Genomic DNA, 18,440 nt, shown 5'->3' with positions numbered 1-18,440 from the left:
TATGATGAATATACAAACACAGATGAAAGGTGAAAGAATTATGATGAAGTTCATTTTTTTTCAGTAAACTTGCGCAATTAACGAGTAGTTGAACATAAACTGAATCTTTGTAACTGCATAAGGTTGATCACCTGTCTTAGCATTACTTATTCATCGGTTTGGTTCCACTGTTATACCGAATTGAAAAAGTTTTTTCATTTCTGTATACACTCAATGCTGACTAAACTCGAAACTGTTAATTGATGAAAGATCCACATGTATATCAAGAATGAATTCAGCAGATATTTAGCTCAAAAATGCGTTATTTTCATAGGGATCATAGAAACCAGACCTTTTACGTGGCTTTGAATAAAGAACCAACAACAACAAAAACAACAACAAAAAGACTTACAGCTAATCAAACCTCTTTTGATGAATTTATTTTAGATTGATTCTTTATTCTTCTTCAACTTGTGTCAATAACATTTAAAACTCGGGGATCTGATTGGTTCGCAACAGTCCGTAAATTGCTTTGCTCGTCTGATGCAGCACTTGAGCTGTCCAATTTGACTTGTTCTGTCAGAAGCTACTTGTAATCAATTCTTGCCTCTAAGAGTCTGTTAAATTCGTCATCGTTAATCGATAATTCGAATTATTATCTTGCTCTGTTAGTCATTTACCCATTGCTGGTTTTTACTGTCGTGCAATCGAAAATAAAAAAATCAAAACGGTTTAATAGATAAAATCCAGAATCTGGGAAATGAAAGAAGGTAAATATACAAAGACCCTCGCCAAGATTCAGGTCGGGGCAATTTTTGCATGCGAGATATCAGCAGAAATGTTAATTTGCCTAATTTATAGAGCTTCGGAGACGCCATGTTTTTGTCCCTCTGAGTGACACCAACATGGCGGCAGATACATCTGTTACCCAGTTTTCCACGAACGCGTGAATTCATCCCTCGAGGAACTCATGAAGATTAAATTTTCCTTTCTAATACAACTCTTCACTCTAGATAGCAAAATCTTTTAAAAAAATAAATCACTCTTTAACATACATGACAACTCTCTCGGCCACTTACCACAATAGGTAAATGTTGTGTCACCCAAAAGGTTAGAAATTGAAGAGTACTCTATCTCAAACAAAGAGCTCTTTTGAAGTGAAAATTTCTTAAAATTTAAGTTCAATTTTTAGTTTCTGTAACTCTTTATGAGAGTTAAAACTCAGGAGGATCGATAAACCTTTATTTTCGATATTTGGTAAAATTGACATCATATGAAATGTTTGAGGTATCTTTTTGAAAAGTCTTACCCTCGCATGTTTCCCTTATCAAAAAAAAAAAAAAAGATGGAAAAAAGAAAAAGAAAAAGGAAAAAAAAAATAAACATATATACCCGGACTTTTCCGGCTTACTTCCTAGTAACATCAATGGGAAAATATTTAAGCAATAGAAAACGTTTTTCGTGTTTGCATAGCCTGATATAAACACGAGAGGGGTTGGGAGAATTCGAGACAGTTATGCAAACCCGAGACGAAGTCGAGGGTTTGCATAACTATCGAGAATTCTCCCAGCGTCTCGAGTGTTTATATGAGGCTATGCAAACACGGGAAAAAAGTTTTCTATTGCTTTTATAAAATAACTTTCCCGAGAAAAAAACGCAGAACGCTTTGTACGGCACTGATTAAAAGAGAAATTCTTACCAGTCGCAAAATCTTGTCCACGAAGTCTTGCACGCGTAATCAGTTCTTGTTTTGCAAAAAGATGCTTTCCAAAATACGGATTTTTCTCGCTTAAAATGTCAGCTTAAACGAAGAAAAAATTGATATATTTTCTTTGTAACGATTTTCCAAGTTTCAGCCGACGAAGGAATGGGTAAATAAAGTAAACTTGTCGAGTTTTGAACTCGAAAACGTTTTCAAATTTGTGCTTGCGTGATTAGCGCGCGAAAAGCCAAACAACCTGACGCCACAACCATGTTTACATACTGTCATGCAAACACTCCTCTCGGCCAATCAGAGCGCTCGTACTATCTTAGTTATTTTATTAAAATATATTTTTTATTAAACAGAACTTCAGGCAAAATGGTGATAAGAGTATTTACCGATCTGAAGCGTATGGAGTGATTAAAAAACGCCATTTTATTTACATTTAATTTCAAATTCATCTTACATAATGTTACATAAGATTTAAAGAATTTTTAAAATTTGAACTTAATACTATATACTGGGTTAAACTTTCCGGGGTATATTGTTATCTCCCCGTAATTTAAAAACAAATAAACAACTAAACTGGAACAAGCGACAACAACAACAACAAGGACAAAACATAACAACGGATGCGAGTGACTGCTGGCTGACAAATAGACTTAAATGTTTATAGTAATGCTGTTGTTCCACCATTGATCACCGCTAAATAATGATTGAGCCAGCTGTTTCTTCAGGGTCAAATTCATCGCGAAAAACAATCACCTTTTTAGCCAAATAATGTGATTTTCATGCACATACGTCGTTGTAGATCAACTAGGAACTCATTTACTCAAGATACTTGGTATGTAAATATGTTTGCAATAATATTGATCTTTTTTTATCACCACTTAGCAAGGGGCACCTGATTGCTAGCTGTTTTACGACATTCTTAGCCATGAAGAAAATTAAGGTTTGTGTCAGTCTATATTTTCTTGATGTCAGGCGAGTGTATGCAAGTCAATAGTTTCATAATTTCGAATAGCGCTTTATACTAATGACGTCACAAATTTCTGGTCCCTGCTGGGACTCAGACATTTCACCTGACCAGTGTAAGAGTTTAGTATGGGAAAGTCACGTTCGGCAACAAATTTTCGTCGTCTTTGAAGATGTTTATCCTTAAAGCAAACAAAATGCAGCTTGGTTTCGATGATAAATATCCCGAAAATAATCAACGCCTGCCAAGACAGCGTTAAACGTGGAAAAAACTGTACAGATGAGTGGTTGTATTTCTTATGCGGCATCATAATGCTGTGGGTAAAATTATGTTAAAATGTGTGGAGAGTATGGCTTCATAGCTGTGCCTGAAACGGTGCATTTGGTTAAATTTATGGGCAAAGGTTGCTCAATTTTTTTTTTTCGAGTGCTTATGTTACGCTACTTAGTACTACAGGATATAAAGTACTAAAGTATTCGTCCCGGATTCATATGGTCTACCTGGCCGCACAACAACAGAACAAACTTACACAATTTCCGGTTTGTGCTAATATTGGTGTGCTTTTCACCTTAGATATTCTGTCACAGGCTTGCGAGAAGCACAGCCAAACTCGATTTTCTTTTTAGCCATTTCGGTTTTGGAGTATTACACAGCCAATAATGTTATGTCATGTTTCAGTGCATAGCGGTGCTTTCTGCCTAAGACAGAGAGCTAGGGATCCGATTTCAGTAGCCTTCTTCGATCGAGTCACTTTATTTTCTGATTTTAACAATTTATTTGAGTTACTGGACCAGGTTTTGCTCCCAATAGCAGTAGTGCCTTTTATATATTGGAATTATGCTCAAAAAACATTTTAAAAACGCTCACTGCGAATTTTATGAACAATTTTCATGTTGGAAACGTATGTTTCCCATACAAAGCCTTGCAGTAGAATGCGAAGTTTGTCTGAGTCACGCGGGGGGTCTAAGGTGACAAAACCTATTTTTAGTAATAGTAGAAAGCGCTATTCAGAGTCACGTCAAGATGAATTTCCCACAGGGGGGTGAATAGGTTCGCGGATCGGCGGATTTGGCCTTAAAAAGCTCACTGATTGTGGATTTCGGTGATAAATCGAGCGGATTCGCGGATTTGAAAAATACCGTGGATCGTGGGTCAGCTGAAAGTTTTGGCCCGGTTTCCGGATTCTGTCAGTCTAGAAGTTCGGATTGTAGATCGGATCATCAATTTTCGGTCGGCCTTGGTTAATGTGCTGGTGTTTTGTCGGCTAACGTTCCACTTCCGAGGTTTCCGGAAGAGACTTTCTCGTGACCCGACGCATATACATGTATTCTAGTATAGACAGCGTGTCGGAAATGACGTCAGGCAACCTTGCCATGGTTCCTGCATGGTGACACATGGTTCAGGTAACGGCGGTAATGCTAAGTGACCTGACAAGATCTGTGAATGCGTTCGTGTAAATTGTCTAAATTGCAAAATGGAAACTAGAACTACCGAGTGTGTAGCCTTTTACCACGAAGGTGCCAAAGGCGATTACTTTATTAAAAAAAATAAGTTTCGATGCTGCGTCGATTCCAGTCATTGGGGAAGTGTGGTGAACACGGCTACGCGAGCACGTTCGGTAAGTTTTATATTTGGTTTATACATGAACTGATATAAATTATGCTCTTCGAAGCTATTTCAGCTAGTTTGCTTGTCTTGATCGTTAACTTAATAGACCATTTCACGGTTTCTGTCGCCATATTGGTTGAGGGCAAACACGGCAAAATTTACAATAAATGTATGGTAAAAGTCGGGAGTTTGATGTTCTATAATTTGAGGAAAGTTGACATTCTGAAATTTCTATGATTTACAAACTAAAGATACTGGTAAAACAGTTAACCAATTAAAGGGCATCGGTTCGCTGAGAAGCGAGAAGTCTTACTTTTAGTTTTCATACAAATTCGTTTTCTTCTTGAAAATCGTCAAATTAGTTGTTTTACCGACAGGACATCAACCTTTCTTGTTTGGAGTTTCCACTCGCTTTGGGAGACAAGTTCGAATAAACAACAGACTCATTTCGTAAAAGGTAAAGCTTCGTGCCAAGTGGCCCATACTGCCGGAGCTTATCCTGGTTTCCCTAGCATTAAGCAGCTTGGAATATTTCTACTTCCCCCTGGATGGGATGCTAGTCCATCGCAGGGTTACCCCCAGCATTATTTCGCCGGTACCCATTTATACACCTGGGTGGAGAGAGGCACTGTGAGAGTAAAGTGTCTTGCCCAAGAACACAACGCAGTGCCCCGGCCAGGGCTCGAACTCGGACCGTGCGATCCAGAGTCCAGCGCATTAACCATTAGCCCACAGCGCCTCCCACATTCATTTCGTAAGATGAGAGTTATTTTCCGTAATCACATCCGCTGGACTGTTATACTGGATTCTTGGGCCCCCACATTTAATGTTAGGATTGACAGCGACTCATGAACTATAAAAAAATCAAATTTACAAATTGATCGGTGAAATGATAAACTGGATTTTGCTCCTTATATTTAATGCTAAAATTGACCATCATTGAGTACAAAACAAACTACGAGTAAATGAAACTCTGTATTTGCACCGAAAAACAAATCCAGTTTGCCGTGGCTAACCCTTTTACCCGTCTGTTACCAAGTGAAAAAGATTATGGTCTCAAGACATCCAAGATTAACCATGGAAAATACTTACTGGCAAGCAAATTACCATGAAGTTGAGTTCTGCCTTTTCCGAATTTTGTGGCTCGACTAGAAGCATGTCCAAAGTGATGTCAGTGAGCAAATTTATTGAAAAATCTTTTACGCAATACCAGATACTTTCATTTTTCAAGCTTACAGACTGTTTGATTAGTCAAATCTGTATTGTTGGAAGAAACATTATAAGCTCTGTCCTTAATGCTTAAGGTGATTCCCTAGTAAAAGAACCTAACACAGATTGTAGATGAAACTTGGTACACTGATGTAACAAGTCAAGAAGATTATAAAAAGGTAATAAAGAGTGGGGGTCACCTTGCTCGTTTTGACGTCACAATGCTAACAAATACGGCTATTTTGGACCCTTTGACAAACGCCGCGCGCAGCCCAAAACTAGACAAAAAAGAAAGATTTTTTCAGTGATGCATGTGGTATCGCACAGAATTTGACTTTAATGTATTGTTTATCCACTTACGTACCAGAAAAATGCCTTTTAATGCCCTTGTTTTTACTTTACGCCCCAAAGTAGAATTAAATTAGACACGCGCTATTCGACACGTGATAGCTCAATCCGTACAATTTAGTAAAATTGCCAAAAAACAGAACATAGATTTGTGCCAATTTTTTTCTCACCGAAAGGAAGCACTGTCCTTATTAAAATCATGAAATAAAAAATGGGGGTCACCGTACTCGTTTTTGCGGTACAGCTGCAGAAAGTGCGCACCAAATGCATTTTCCTTGATTTTTGAGAGAGGACTGGGGCGAGTTTCAAAATAGAATGTATGCGAAAGGGGGAAGAAAGTATTAAAAAATCCGTTTTTACAGAATTTACATCAAGATATCACATTTAAGACACAATGTGATAAAGAAAGCGTTTAAATGAAAATCAAAGTGAATAAGCACAAATTAAACATCGACTACAGAGGTTCTCCGTGAGGAAGTCGAACTCAGCAACACGCGTACTACATACGTTATGCACATTCCTACCACATTGAGTCTTACCTCGCCAAGAAACAACCGCAAGCAAAATTTGCAATAGCGTTTCTCTTCGGTCAACTTCATTTTAATATTGTTATTGTTATTGTCATTGTTGGTCTTTTTTACGGAGGCCATCTTGTTATGCGCAGTAAGAGATGCGAAGTGCAAACCAGGGAATCACCTTACGTTTTGAAACTTGAACGAAAACTTCTTAAACATGAAGTCCCGCATCTGTTGCGATTACAGAACAATGATATTAAGTAATTCATTTTTTCATGCTACAACGCTACTTTCTTTATACCAGGAAAAATTTTTCAAGTAACACGGATTCGGATTTGAACAAAAATTAAGTCGGATCGACTGATCGGGCCTAAAAATACCACGGATCGGCGGATTTACATACCCCTATTCACTCCCCCTCTTCCCAGTTGAATTTAATACGGCGTACTGATCCGTTACTTGCGGGCTTTCAAGGTGAGACTTCATTTGTTTTTGGAATTACGTCATCCCACTTTAGCCTGCTTAGCAGGCGCTTGGAAGTAGTGGGCACAAGAAAAAACGGGCCCTCGAGAAGGAAATACGCGTGAAAACCCTTTACGTGTCCCCCTCGCGCACGCCCGTTCTCTCTTTCACGCACTACTTCCAAACGTCTGCTAGCAGGCTATCCCACTTACCGTTTTTTTTTTTCACTCCAAAAACTCTGTAAAAAAGCTCGTAGTAAATGTCGATTAAGAAACTTTGGACCAATTATCTTAAAAGCAGCTGAAAATTTTGAGAAAATATTTCATTCTCTCTTGTTCCTAGCTGTAGTTATTTTTCTCAAAGATTAGAGTTTAAAACTACGTTTTGCTGGAATAAAACTGTTGGTAGCATTTTTTTTCAGTGCTTTTTGATTGGTTGAAATCTACATCTAGAAAATTCATAATAATTTCCTGAGATTTCCTGTTTATTCCCCTGAGATATTTCTCTGTCAGTTAACTTTAGATCATTGTGGGTGCTCTAGCAACTTATTGAAATTTTTGAAAAAGGAGGGAAAGTTACAATGGAAATCGTATTATACAGTGAATGAGGACCCCGCCTTCAAAAAATCGTACTTTTATGTTGCGAGACTGAGACCGATGCGATCGAATTGAAGAAAAGATCACCTGTTAGCGACAATTGAGCGAGTTAAGCAAAAAGCCTGCTGCGCTATACTAAGAAGGAATGTTGAAAGTTGCCTGATTTATCGATCAAATATATCGGACAATCAAAAATGACTTTTTTGATTTTTATCTTTTCTGTCAATATTATAACGTCATTTCCTCGCCAAAACCGTTAAAGCCCGAATGCATATACGATTGTTGGGAATACAGAGTTCTGTTATCCTGCCAAGTTTTAGATCAAAACGGATAAATATTTTAAAACTAATCTGAAAGGGACAACTTTTTGCTTGCAGATGGTGTGGAGTGGCTAAACGCCGTGCAAAACCTTTTCCATAAGAGTGCCTTTAGATTCTTTGTTTGCAGAGTTTGATTACATCATATATTGAGTTTATCTATCTACCCAGTGTTTTAAGGATCACTCCCTAAAAGTTTTGGTTTAATATACACTCTTGTCCAGAGCAGCAAAGTCTAAGAATGAAAAAAATTGAATCTGAGTGAGTGATTTCCGGGTATTGTTCTATGCTGTTCGTGTTAATTCACTTCGCCAGCGAAGCACCCATATATATTGTAATCCCAGCCCTTTTCACTGAAAACAATTTCTTAACTTCAGCTATAGATGTATATGAAAATTTCGAAAGTTTTACCTTAATACATCAAAACCATGTAAGATAGTACGAGCACAGTTTTTTTACGGAAACCAGTTAGCAAGCAGCTAATTATAAACACACGACTAGCACTCTTCAATGAACAATTGAATTTACAGTACAACAGAAGCTCGAGAAAGCTCAATCAGCGGGTGGCAGGTTGAGATGCTGATTACATGAGAGTCCATCAGCGTTTTATCATTAGTACAAATAAAACGTTTTGCAGCTAATTATGCACTAAAATTCAATTACACCACATAGTAATGGTTCATTTCCATTTGTTTACACATTCATCCAATTCAGTCTCATTTCATATCAATTATTTCTCAACCTGCTTGCTAAGCAAGTTATTCCAATCAAATGTTTAGGTTCCTAAAAAAAAGACCATGACGTAACTAACTTTTTCAACAACGTTATTCAACTCAGCAAATGATTAAATTCAATTGAGCCCCCCCTCAGGGTACAGCATTCATCAATAGACTAAACTGCAGCCAAAGCTATTAGCATATAGTAATTTTTCCTCCTTTCGTATAGTATTCCAACGTCGAAGAAGTCGGGCTAAAGAAGCGCGGGCGACTATATGAATGCTTAGAGACAGCTGAGAATAAGGTAACTCTGATGAATGACCCCAACTCGATTATGTCAAATTTTGTAGATCTCTTCGGGTTCTGTTTTCAGTAAATGCCGTGACAACATATTAAGCAGAGTTAGACATGAATGTTCATGTATGAAAAGGCAGGATTTCAGCTATGGATTCTACATGTTGATCAGCAAACAGCAAACAGCAAACAGTAATAAAAAAGTACCGACTTTTTGGCTGAGAACTTTAGGCTAAGGAGCTGCTTTACAAAATCCGCTATGCCATTATTTATTAGCCAATGATGTTTGTTCATGTAACCGTTGATTGCTTCTAAAATCGGAGGTGTTAATTCGCTTCATTTGAATTACAAGAAAGTCGAACTCTAATTTATTGTTAAACATTTCCTGATGGCAAGTATTCAACAGTAACTTCTCGGAAGAACGCGGAAAGAGCCACAATTCTGGATACATCTTCAGATCAGACGCTTCAGCTTGATAGCGACAGTTATGCAAAATCTGGTTCTGTTTTACAATGCTTAAAGTTTTCGTTTTAAGCAAGCAGAGAAAATGCAGGTTCATGGTAGTGATTAAATAATGCCTTCCAGCTGAGGAACAGAATCAGTACGTTATGTCTGGTACTATTTAATTATAACTGGCATTCACTGATCAGGCTTCACAGGAGAATATGCTTTTTAAAATTATCTAAAAAAATCACTTGTGTGAAGTCATTATCCCTCTAGCCATATATTACTATGAATATGTTTCTGACTGACAACATCAACCACCGTCTCCACGATAAAAATTAAAACACGCAGTTTTTCTATACAGTTAATTATTAAGGAAAGCGAATTGGTTAGCCAATAGTTCCAGCTCAAAAAGTGTGATCCAAATCAAATTAAACGCTCCTATAGACATTGATATGCTTGAAAAACTATTTTCATTTTCATTATTAAAATTAGAGGGCATTGTTTTGGCGTATCGTGATGATTTCTTTTTCTTTCTATATCTATAGCAATTGACTTATTATTTCAGTAAACATTGATTGCTGCTAAAATAAGAGGTATTAATTCGCTTCATTTGAATTACGCGAAATTCGAACTCTTATTTCTTGTTAAACATTGACTGATTGCAACTATTCAACAGTAACCTCTCTTCTGAAAAGCGGTGTACTGAAGAACTAGGAAAGAGCCACCATTCTGGATACATCTATAGATCAGACACTTGATAACGACAGTTATGCAAAATTTGGTTCGATTTTATCATGCTCAAAGTTTTCGTGTACGTTAAGCAAGCAGAGAAAATGCAGGTTCATAGTGGCAAGTAAATAATGCCATCCAGTTGTTATCGGAAAAAGAACTAACTTGAGGACAGAATTAGTTCAATCAATTGTTTAATGTTAAGTAACACTTTCTTAGCTTCGGAAAACAAAATTTCATGCAATTGGCCAACCAATAGAGTTATCAGATTTATTACACATGTATAATTTTCTGACAGAAAAAGCTTTTAATTTTCTTACCTTTTTTTTGATGACTGCGTGCAGAGCCCCTTGTGCATCTTTGATTATATTTAAGCCCTTGACGACTGCTTTGGTTGTTTTCGTTCCATATGGAACGATGCATATTTTCTTTCGTGGACCCATTTAGCTTTCAGTTTAAGTTAATAAATTGATAAGCAGCAACGTCAGCAAATATAGATCTTCCCAGCGATACCTCGTTTTGGATATTCTGACCAATCCTTACAGAGTTACGCTCACAAAAAAGGTAACATTTTGGGGATAAATCCACTGCCAGTTTCACTGTTTACCTACTACTCTTTGAAGATTAAATTTGTCCCTTTCCTAATAACTTGGCCAGCTGCAATTCCATACAAAAAAAAAGACGATAAAGTGCGCAACAAAAGAAAGAGAGAAAGAAAGGGTCGAAACAGATTGGCAAAGAAAGTCCAAATTTTGGCTTGTGCGCATGTGTGAAAAACAGAAAAGCTGTTTAATTTCGTCCAATTATTCGGAAAATATGCCCTTTTTTGTTGCAAACCCATATGCATTTTTAGCCATTCTTATGCTAATTAGCCTAAAACCAGTCCAAAGAAACGGAATTGGTGAAAAATGCGTTTTTTTCGCTACTCGCCGGCCGTCACCAAAGTGTTGGCGTTTGGTTATCCCTCCCCTAACCCAACATTGAGTAACGTAAGTTTCCCAGTAACCTAAATTGATCCCATAATTCTCGGTACTGAACTACTTTCTAATTAAAGCTCTGAGTTCTGAGGGTCATGTAAGTAAGGGTTATCGAAAAGAAGATTTGCATAGTATATATAGAAAAGGAAGTAACTATAAATCGATCGAATAGCATTGGCCGTCACTATGAAGATGTGTGTGCAGGGAGCATTTTTTCATATTCACTCGTAAAGTAACATTTTCATTTTGCTGATCATAAGCTTTTTCTGTGTTTCAGACTGAGTGGTCTTAATTTCCGTCAAAGGTGCCCACTTGATTTCCTGGCAGAAGCGTGAATCATTTTCCTCATCTGCAACATCTCTGCATCAGTTTTTGTTAAGATTTAACATGGCTTCACGAGAGCCTGGACATTATTGGTGGACCACAGCAGAAAAATCAGTTTTGGCGGCGACGCTTGGGATTGTCATCGTCTTCGGAATCTGTGGAAATGTCCTTGTAATAGTCGCAATCGTTCGATTCAAACGTCTTCGGCGATCCGTGAACAGCTACTTGATCTTAAATCTGGCGATTGCCGACTTTTTGACAGCATTCCTTCTTATGCCTTATCACTTAGCTACCGTGTTGGACCTTAGCATCATTTCTGGAAATGGCATGCTTTGCAAAATCGGTGGAATATTGTCGTATCCGTTCTACATATGTTCGACTGTGACCCTTGTCATGCTTGCTATTGAAAGACACATCGCCGTTAGTGATCCCCTACGGTATTTAAGTCGCGTTACAATTCGGACTATACTTATCATGATATGCTTCGCTTGGTCTCAGGCTATATTCTTCAGTCTACTGTTTTTAATTTTGGGCAATATCAAGTTTTCTGTCGTAAGCTTGGATTGTGGAGTGGCCTGGGAAGGCACACCGCTTTGGCTCAGTGTGGTTGCAGTGATTATGAACATCGCTTTACCATTTATTCTTCTGTTGATTATGAGCTTGCGAGTAATGGTTATAGCCAGGAGACATAAAATGAGAATAGCGACACAAACATCTTGTGTTACCCGGAAGCAAAGAAAAAAGAGCGTCTTTTCAGGTACGTGTACAAAAGGCTATAACTGTAGCTTTCCTTCATCGCTGTTTGGCATTCACGGTACAGTAAGCTCGCTCAGCCTCTTGCTGAGGTATTAGTAATAAGAATTAATCAATGTTAAGTGGATAGTTATTATGTATATGGGTTATTAAGACTTCTCTTTCGTTGAAAGAATTTTGCAATATCAAATTTAATGCTTCTGAGAGAAGATTTTGGTCTCGAACCTCGGTCTTCTCTAGCCTGCCCTGAAGACCGTCTATCGAATTCTCTATAGGTCCTGAGTAACAAGTCCGGCTGAAACGCAGGCTTAGCTCTTCTCGTGAGATTAGCATTGCATTAGCAAAATTGTGTGACAATCGGTTTTCACTAGATACCAGAAGGGGGAGTCACGAGTTCAAGCCAAGAGCGCAAAATGTTGTTTAACAATACCAAAGCCAGATTAAAAGCATCAAAATATTTGATTGGTAAGCGTTAGAAAAGCAGATTAGCTGTAAAAATCAAAACGTTTCTCGGATGGAAAGTGTTACTGATCATGAATGTAGTTGGTTGGTTAATGATCATCCTGGAATCCGGGACATATGCCTTCGATGGTTGACTTCACCTAAAAATTCGGGAAATTTCTCGCGTTGAAGGTCAATTTTTTCTTTTGCTGCACCTTTCATAATGTTTTATTTACTTAACCATATCTCTTCATACAAGTTCAGTCGCAGTTCCCTAAAAATATCTGTAGAATCACTTCCAACGCCAGCACCAATAAGGTGTTTGCTTAAGGGAAGTTGAACTGTATACTGATTCATACCTGTCATTGGGTGCATCTCATCACGGGCCGTATGTTAACTATGATTGGTATTTTCATAATGAAGCATAAACTGAGAAAGGTACACAAGAAGGATAAGGGAAGGAGGGCCGGGGATAAGAGGGAGCCATCTGCTTCTCCTTGAACCATAGTTTGGGTTTGAGGATTATCATGAGGTTAATACTTTGTGATTGTATTTCAGGTATGGAAGTTAAAGCAACTGTCACCATATTGGTGGTAATTTTTGTTTTTTTAATCCTCTGGATTCCGTTCCTAATCACACGTGGACTCCTCGTATTTAACCGGACTGAAATTCAGCCCATAGTTACTACATCATTTGTATGGCTTCTTCATTTGAACTCAGTGGTGAACGTTGTTATCTACTCACTGCGCAGGTCCGATTACAGGAGAGCATTTGTGGCTGTGCTTCACTGCAGGTCATTATCACGATCAAATGATTGGCAACATTCAATGACTGTCAGGACACATAATCAAAGTGTAACTGTTCGAAATTCTGACGCTGAAAGTGTATCTGACCTGAACAGTCCTAAAACCCTTGCTTTCACGACACCAAATGTTGCTGGGAAAAATATAAACGATGTTGGAGTTTAGCTTTAATTTGCCAAAAAAAAAATCAATCTTTATCGACGAGTGTTTTCCTTTTTACACCATTAGTCGAACATCAAGAAAGATAAATTGCCTATCAAAGGCTTGCTTGCGTGATTTCTAGGAATTTATAGATGTGATACTTTGATAGCTCACGCAGTCTAACGCCTCTGGATAATATGAGGAATAGTAACTTGCCTAGCTAATTGGTATTAGTTAACCGTGGAATCAGCGAAACGTGACCAAAAAAATCATTGCTTTAGCTTTGAATCAGGTTATGATTCAAAATCGATTACTTCGCTTGATCATAAACATGTCAAGGAGTACCTAGATTTTGCAAAGTACATAGAAATGTTTTTCTTAAAAAGGAACAAGGCTTAGAGCTACTTCAAATTGTTTTCAAAAGGTTTAAAAGAAGGGGATAATTTGGAACCAAATCAAACTTTGATGCCACGTCAGCACATGTCAATTTGATGGTTCTACGAAATCTGCAGACTTATTGGCACAAAACGGAACCCAAACAACAGGTTATTAATCTAAACCCACGCGGGGTGTTAAGAAAATATGGGAAAACCTAGTTTGTACATCACTATAAATGTCTACTGAAATAAAGGGAAGAATTAGAGTAAAGTTTACGGCAGCGGAAAACGTCAATTTGTATCAGGTGATTCAAGATTTCGTTCTACATGACTGTGTTTCTAGCTACTCATATGGACTGTTCCCGCCGCGGCATTATTAACCTTATGAACAAATGTCCAACTGCATTTGATATCACTATTTGACAGGATCCGTTTGACCGGCCCAAAAGTTTTCAAACACGCAATCCTGATCAAGTATCAACAGACCACATCCAACACTACTCGAGGGTTTTGCAACCATACTTTATATAATTAATGGTTATGAATCCCGCCAGACTTCTCTGTTTTTTTTTTTTTTTACCTTTTTAAAACCTATTTTTTGGACCGTGCAGAATTTTCCATGCATTTTAAAGTAACTGACCAATAGAAACGTCCCATTAATCTAATCAGTCACAATTTGGGAGCCTATAACAAAAGATTATCCACTGTCGGGCAGCTCCCGACATAAGCACACAAACTGGAGTACAATTGTTTTCATCTTTAAGTCCTTTCCGGTTTTCATATTTATGCAGTTTCCTGTTCCAATATAACCTATGTTAAAAAAGATCCAACATGTTCTAGTTCGATAAACTCGTTGGACCACTTAAACTAAAACCTTAGTTTAACTTAAATTTGTAAAGTAACGTACATTTTTGTCATTTTTCTACACTGTTGACTCCATCGAAGTTGCAAATCAGCTATCTTGAAATTAAAGGAAATTAAAAGGAAAACTGCAAGGTGTCAATCAGCTCAAAAAGGTTTAAAAGTTGTTAAAGAGGTTGATTTGCAATATATTTCCATTTGGTTAACTGCATAATCAATAGGAGCATGTCACAAATCTTATAACTGAAGATTCTTTGCCACTCTCAAGGTTAAGACGTAATGGTCATACCTCATGTCATGTCATCTCTAAACATTTGAATAAATAATTAAATGTATAGTGCATGTACATCCATGCAGGTACGGCCTCCGTTGTCCTTTTCAGAGTTGTTTCTAAGATCCTCATCGTACCATATTCTAAATTGTTCCCCTCTCGTTACTTTCAAAGGTACGGAAAGGTTATTGAATATCAGCCTGCTTGAGTCAGACCGCACACCAGCAAGTCGGTATCCTTGAATGCCAGACGTTTGTGGGAAAATGACTTTGTTCTTTTTGTTAGTAAGAAACGTTCGGAGTTCAGGTCCTTCCCGGCACCCCCAGAAACTAGATGATCCTCCAACATGACACGTGACTTTACCGCGTAGATGAGCTAGAGCAAATGACATGATTTTACCGCTGTATTGAAGTGTAAACTCTCCGTAGGATTCGTCTCGGGCACCAAAACAAACGTCTTCAGCATTTACCTTTAGCCACGCGGGAACTAAAAAAATTGAAACAAAAGTGGTTTAATGTATGAATAAAACATAAAATCAACCTCTCAAGTCTGCAAAATACAACAGAAGGATTATTGAGACGAGAGAAGAGAGAGCACTCAAAGATGGCGGTTCAACAAACTCTGTAAATTCACGAAAACGAGGCCAACACGTGACCATTTACAATATATCAATATTGGCCAATATTGTCACATCCTCCCCTTTTGGTCAAGCTTAATTCTGAGGGGAAGATAACCAACATGACAATAGTAAACAGACTAACAAATAACAATAACACTGCAAAACTAATTTAAGCTTATTTTAGGACATACGCACGCTGGACGACCCTTTATAAGCTGACGTCTGTAATCATGGATTTTCTGGTCTGCAACAAACTGAGCTAGCTCTTTTGCATTTGTATGAAGTCTTTTAGGATTTAATTATTAACAGGGTCAAGGTAATTACCTTTTACTTCACATAATTTTCCAGCATATCCGGAAGAGCAGTGACAAAGGAATCCACATGTCTCGTACAAAGGCACACACATGGATTCGTGCTGACATGGCGCATCCTCACAAGGACTCTAGGAGGAAATCAATCATAAATATATAGCAAAATTATATTCATTATGAAAAAATGTCTTTGATTTCTCAACCTTTGAAATATAAAGGAAAATGGAAAAAAGAAACAATAATAATGACAAAAAAAAGATAGGGAAAGAAATTGGAGAAAATTCAATTGTCCAAATTAGAAAAATGTCATCGAGTAGTCCTCAAGGGCAAATATTGATTAATGATGAATGAATCATTCAAATTTAATTTGAGTTAGGAGCCTAGAATTCTACAAATAATAGGCTTTTATTTACTTTGTTATGAAACCCAAACAAAACAACAGCTGCAGAATAACTTATATATGTTTAAATGTGTTGTTATCGAATTCATTTTACGACCCCTCATTTTTTAATTCGCTGACTTTTTTATGTTTCATTTTCGAGTCAAAATGGCTTTATAAAAATATTTGTAAAAGTGTTTGTGTTACTTAAGAAATTATAACAATCTTCAGTAATTTCCATCTATGTCGGACACAAAAAAATTCTTTTTACCATGATATTGTAATGATGATATTCTGCACTCGTTTCGAAATTGATGGAGTTATCAAACTTGTCAAAAGCCAGGAGCTCGCAGTGGTGTTTTCCATCAAAATTTTCTTTCATTCTAAAGTTGAAAGAACGACAGCTTAGCATTACAAGGCAGTCCAGTGCACACTGCATAGGGTCGTGTACAAGGCGGCTGTAGATAAGATGCACCCTCAAGTAACGGTGAGGATTTTCAATAAAGCTTGCGCGTCCCATTGGCTTTCCATCTAAGATGATCCTTTCGCCACATTTGCACGAAATGTGACCCACTGTCATCATAACGTATAAAAATGATCGTGTAAAGAGTTTTCGCAAATCCATTTGTTCTCTTGATCAAATGCATTCGAGTCAGATGTTTCTGCGTTAAAGACACATTTTAACGATTGCAATTTATGTGAGTGCTCATGTTGTCATTTTCAAAACAAATTAACACTACCGATGAAAGGAGAACATTTTTATTGAAAATTTGACAGGTGATTGCCTAGTAGTAATAATGGGTTTGTTCTGTTGTTTTGTTAGGGCTCCGCGATGGGCTGCTAGTATTTCTGCAATAACTATACATTTCTATTTCTATTACTGCCAACATTGCTCTAATTACCTGCAGTAGCTGAAAAAAAGATGCACTAACCGGTTTTTTTTAATGACTTTTCTTGCCTCGGAAAACTTTTTTTTCGTCTAACAGGGGATTATCCATCCGAAGCTTATGACAACTCTTTTTTACAGGATTTCTCCAAAATACTCTACCTACCGTCACATCACATCACGATCATCTATTCGGGAGAATGCATCTCATACGAAACGACGCCTTCCTTTGCACAACGTCCTTTTACGGTGGCGCGTAACAATATTATTTGTTCTAAAAATAACACATTTAACTATTTCGATCGACCCAACTCTGAAAACTTAAACGGGGAAAGGGTATTTGGTAAGAGAATGTGCCCCTCACCCATCTCATAGTCATGCAGGCGCGTCTTGGGTTTTCTGCTGCGGTAGTTGCTGTGGAAGGAGTCATTGTCAGAACCAAGGAAAAAAAAATAAGGTTCGCCTCTAACCACCAGCTGCTGTGTAAGAAGCAGGATCATTGTCGTTACAGTTGCCATTATGCTATGAGGCTTGGTAACACTAAATAGGGGCACCCAACGAGTATGGCCCGCCATGTGTAAAAAAATTCCGAAATCTCGGAATGGTTCCGAAAATTTCCCAATGATTCGGAAAGTTCCGAATGGTTCCCAAAATTGGGGATGGTTTGGATTTGCGAAATAACTACGAAAATGTCGTAATACTTTCGACTTTCGGAATATTTTCGAAAATCGCTCGTAATGCTGCCGAAACATCTGACTCTGAACATAAAAAGAAGACTGGAAACGACTGTGGAAACACCCACCATCTGCATTTCGTGCAACAAATTATTGCCTAATTTGTTCCTAATTTTTTTCTAGGAAAAAGTTTATTATTTTATATTGAAATTTTTATTGAAACACAGACGAAGCTATTTTTAGTTATTTTTTAGGATATAGTTCAAAACCACTTAACATAGCATTGTTGAACGTATTTTAGTATTTAAACGGTAGATATAAGCATATTTTTATCCCCTAAAAACTTTTCATCTGTTCGGATTTCCTAGCTGAAAGTCTAGTGATCCGAAAATTATAGGGATCAAAACTTACCTTTTCGAAAATTTCAGCCAGGAAAAGGCTCCCGAAAATTCTAGGTGGCCCTTTTTTAGGGTAAATATACGTTTAAAATGGGTAATTATACATTTTGTAAATCTTCGAAAATCCTAGGAGGGGCAGGCAAGCAAGAAATTTTACAACAAATGTTCCGAAAATTATAGTTCTCAAATCGTCTTCCGAACAGATATTTTCCCGAAAATTGCCGTTGGGTGCCCCTGACTAAATTCAGTTAGATCGGATTGTTCTTTTAGAAATTTATTACCTTCAAAAGTTTGTTGATATTACCATTGCAACATTGGTTAATTCCG

The 18,440-nt window shown here is 37.5% G+C and overlaps 1 protein-coding gene across 1 annotated transcript; it reads left to right on the top strand.

Moving 5' to 3' along the window:
- Positions 1 to 8,610: 8,610 nt before the first annotated feature.
- On the top strand, positions 8,611 to 14,747 carry LOC140926845 (trace amine-associated receptor 1-like). Its single transcript, XM_073376525.1, has 3 exons — positions 8,611 to 8,732; positions 11,153 to 11,956; positions 12,952 to 14,747. Exons 2-3 carry the CDS (start codon positions 11,263 to 11,265, stop codon positions 13,359 to 13,361), a joined length of 1,104 nt encoding a protein of 367 aa, XP_073232626.1. The 5' UTR covers positions 8,611 to 8,732; positions 11,153 to 11,262; the 3' UTR covers positions 13,362 to 14,747.
- Positions 14,748 to 18,440: the final 3,693 nt, after the last annotated feature.

Source organism: Porites lutea, chromosome 2 (genome assembly GCF_958299795.1).
Source record: "Porites lutea chromosome 2, jaPorLute2.1, whole genome shotgun sequence".
Classification (NCBI taxonomy): domain Eukaryota; kingdom Metazoa; phylum Cnidaria; class Anthozoa; order Scleractinia; family Poritidae; genus Porites; species Porites lutea.
Note: the sequence above shows the minus strand (reverse complement) of the source record. Positions and strands in the feature narration are given on the sequence as shown.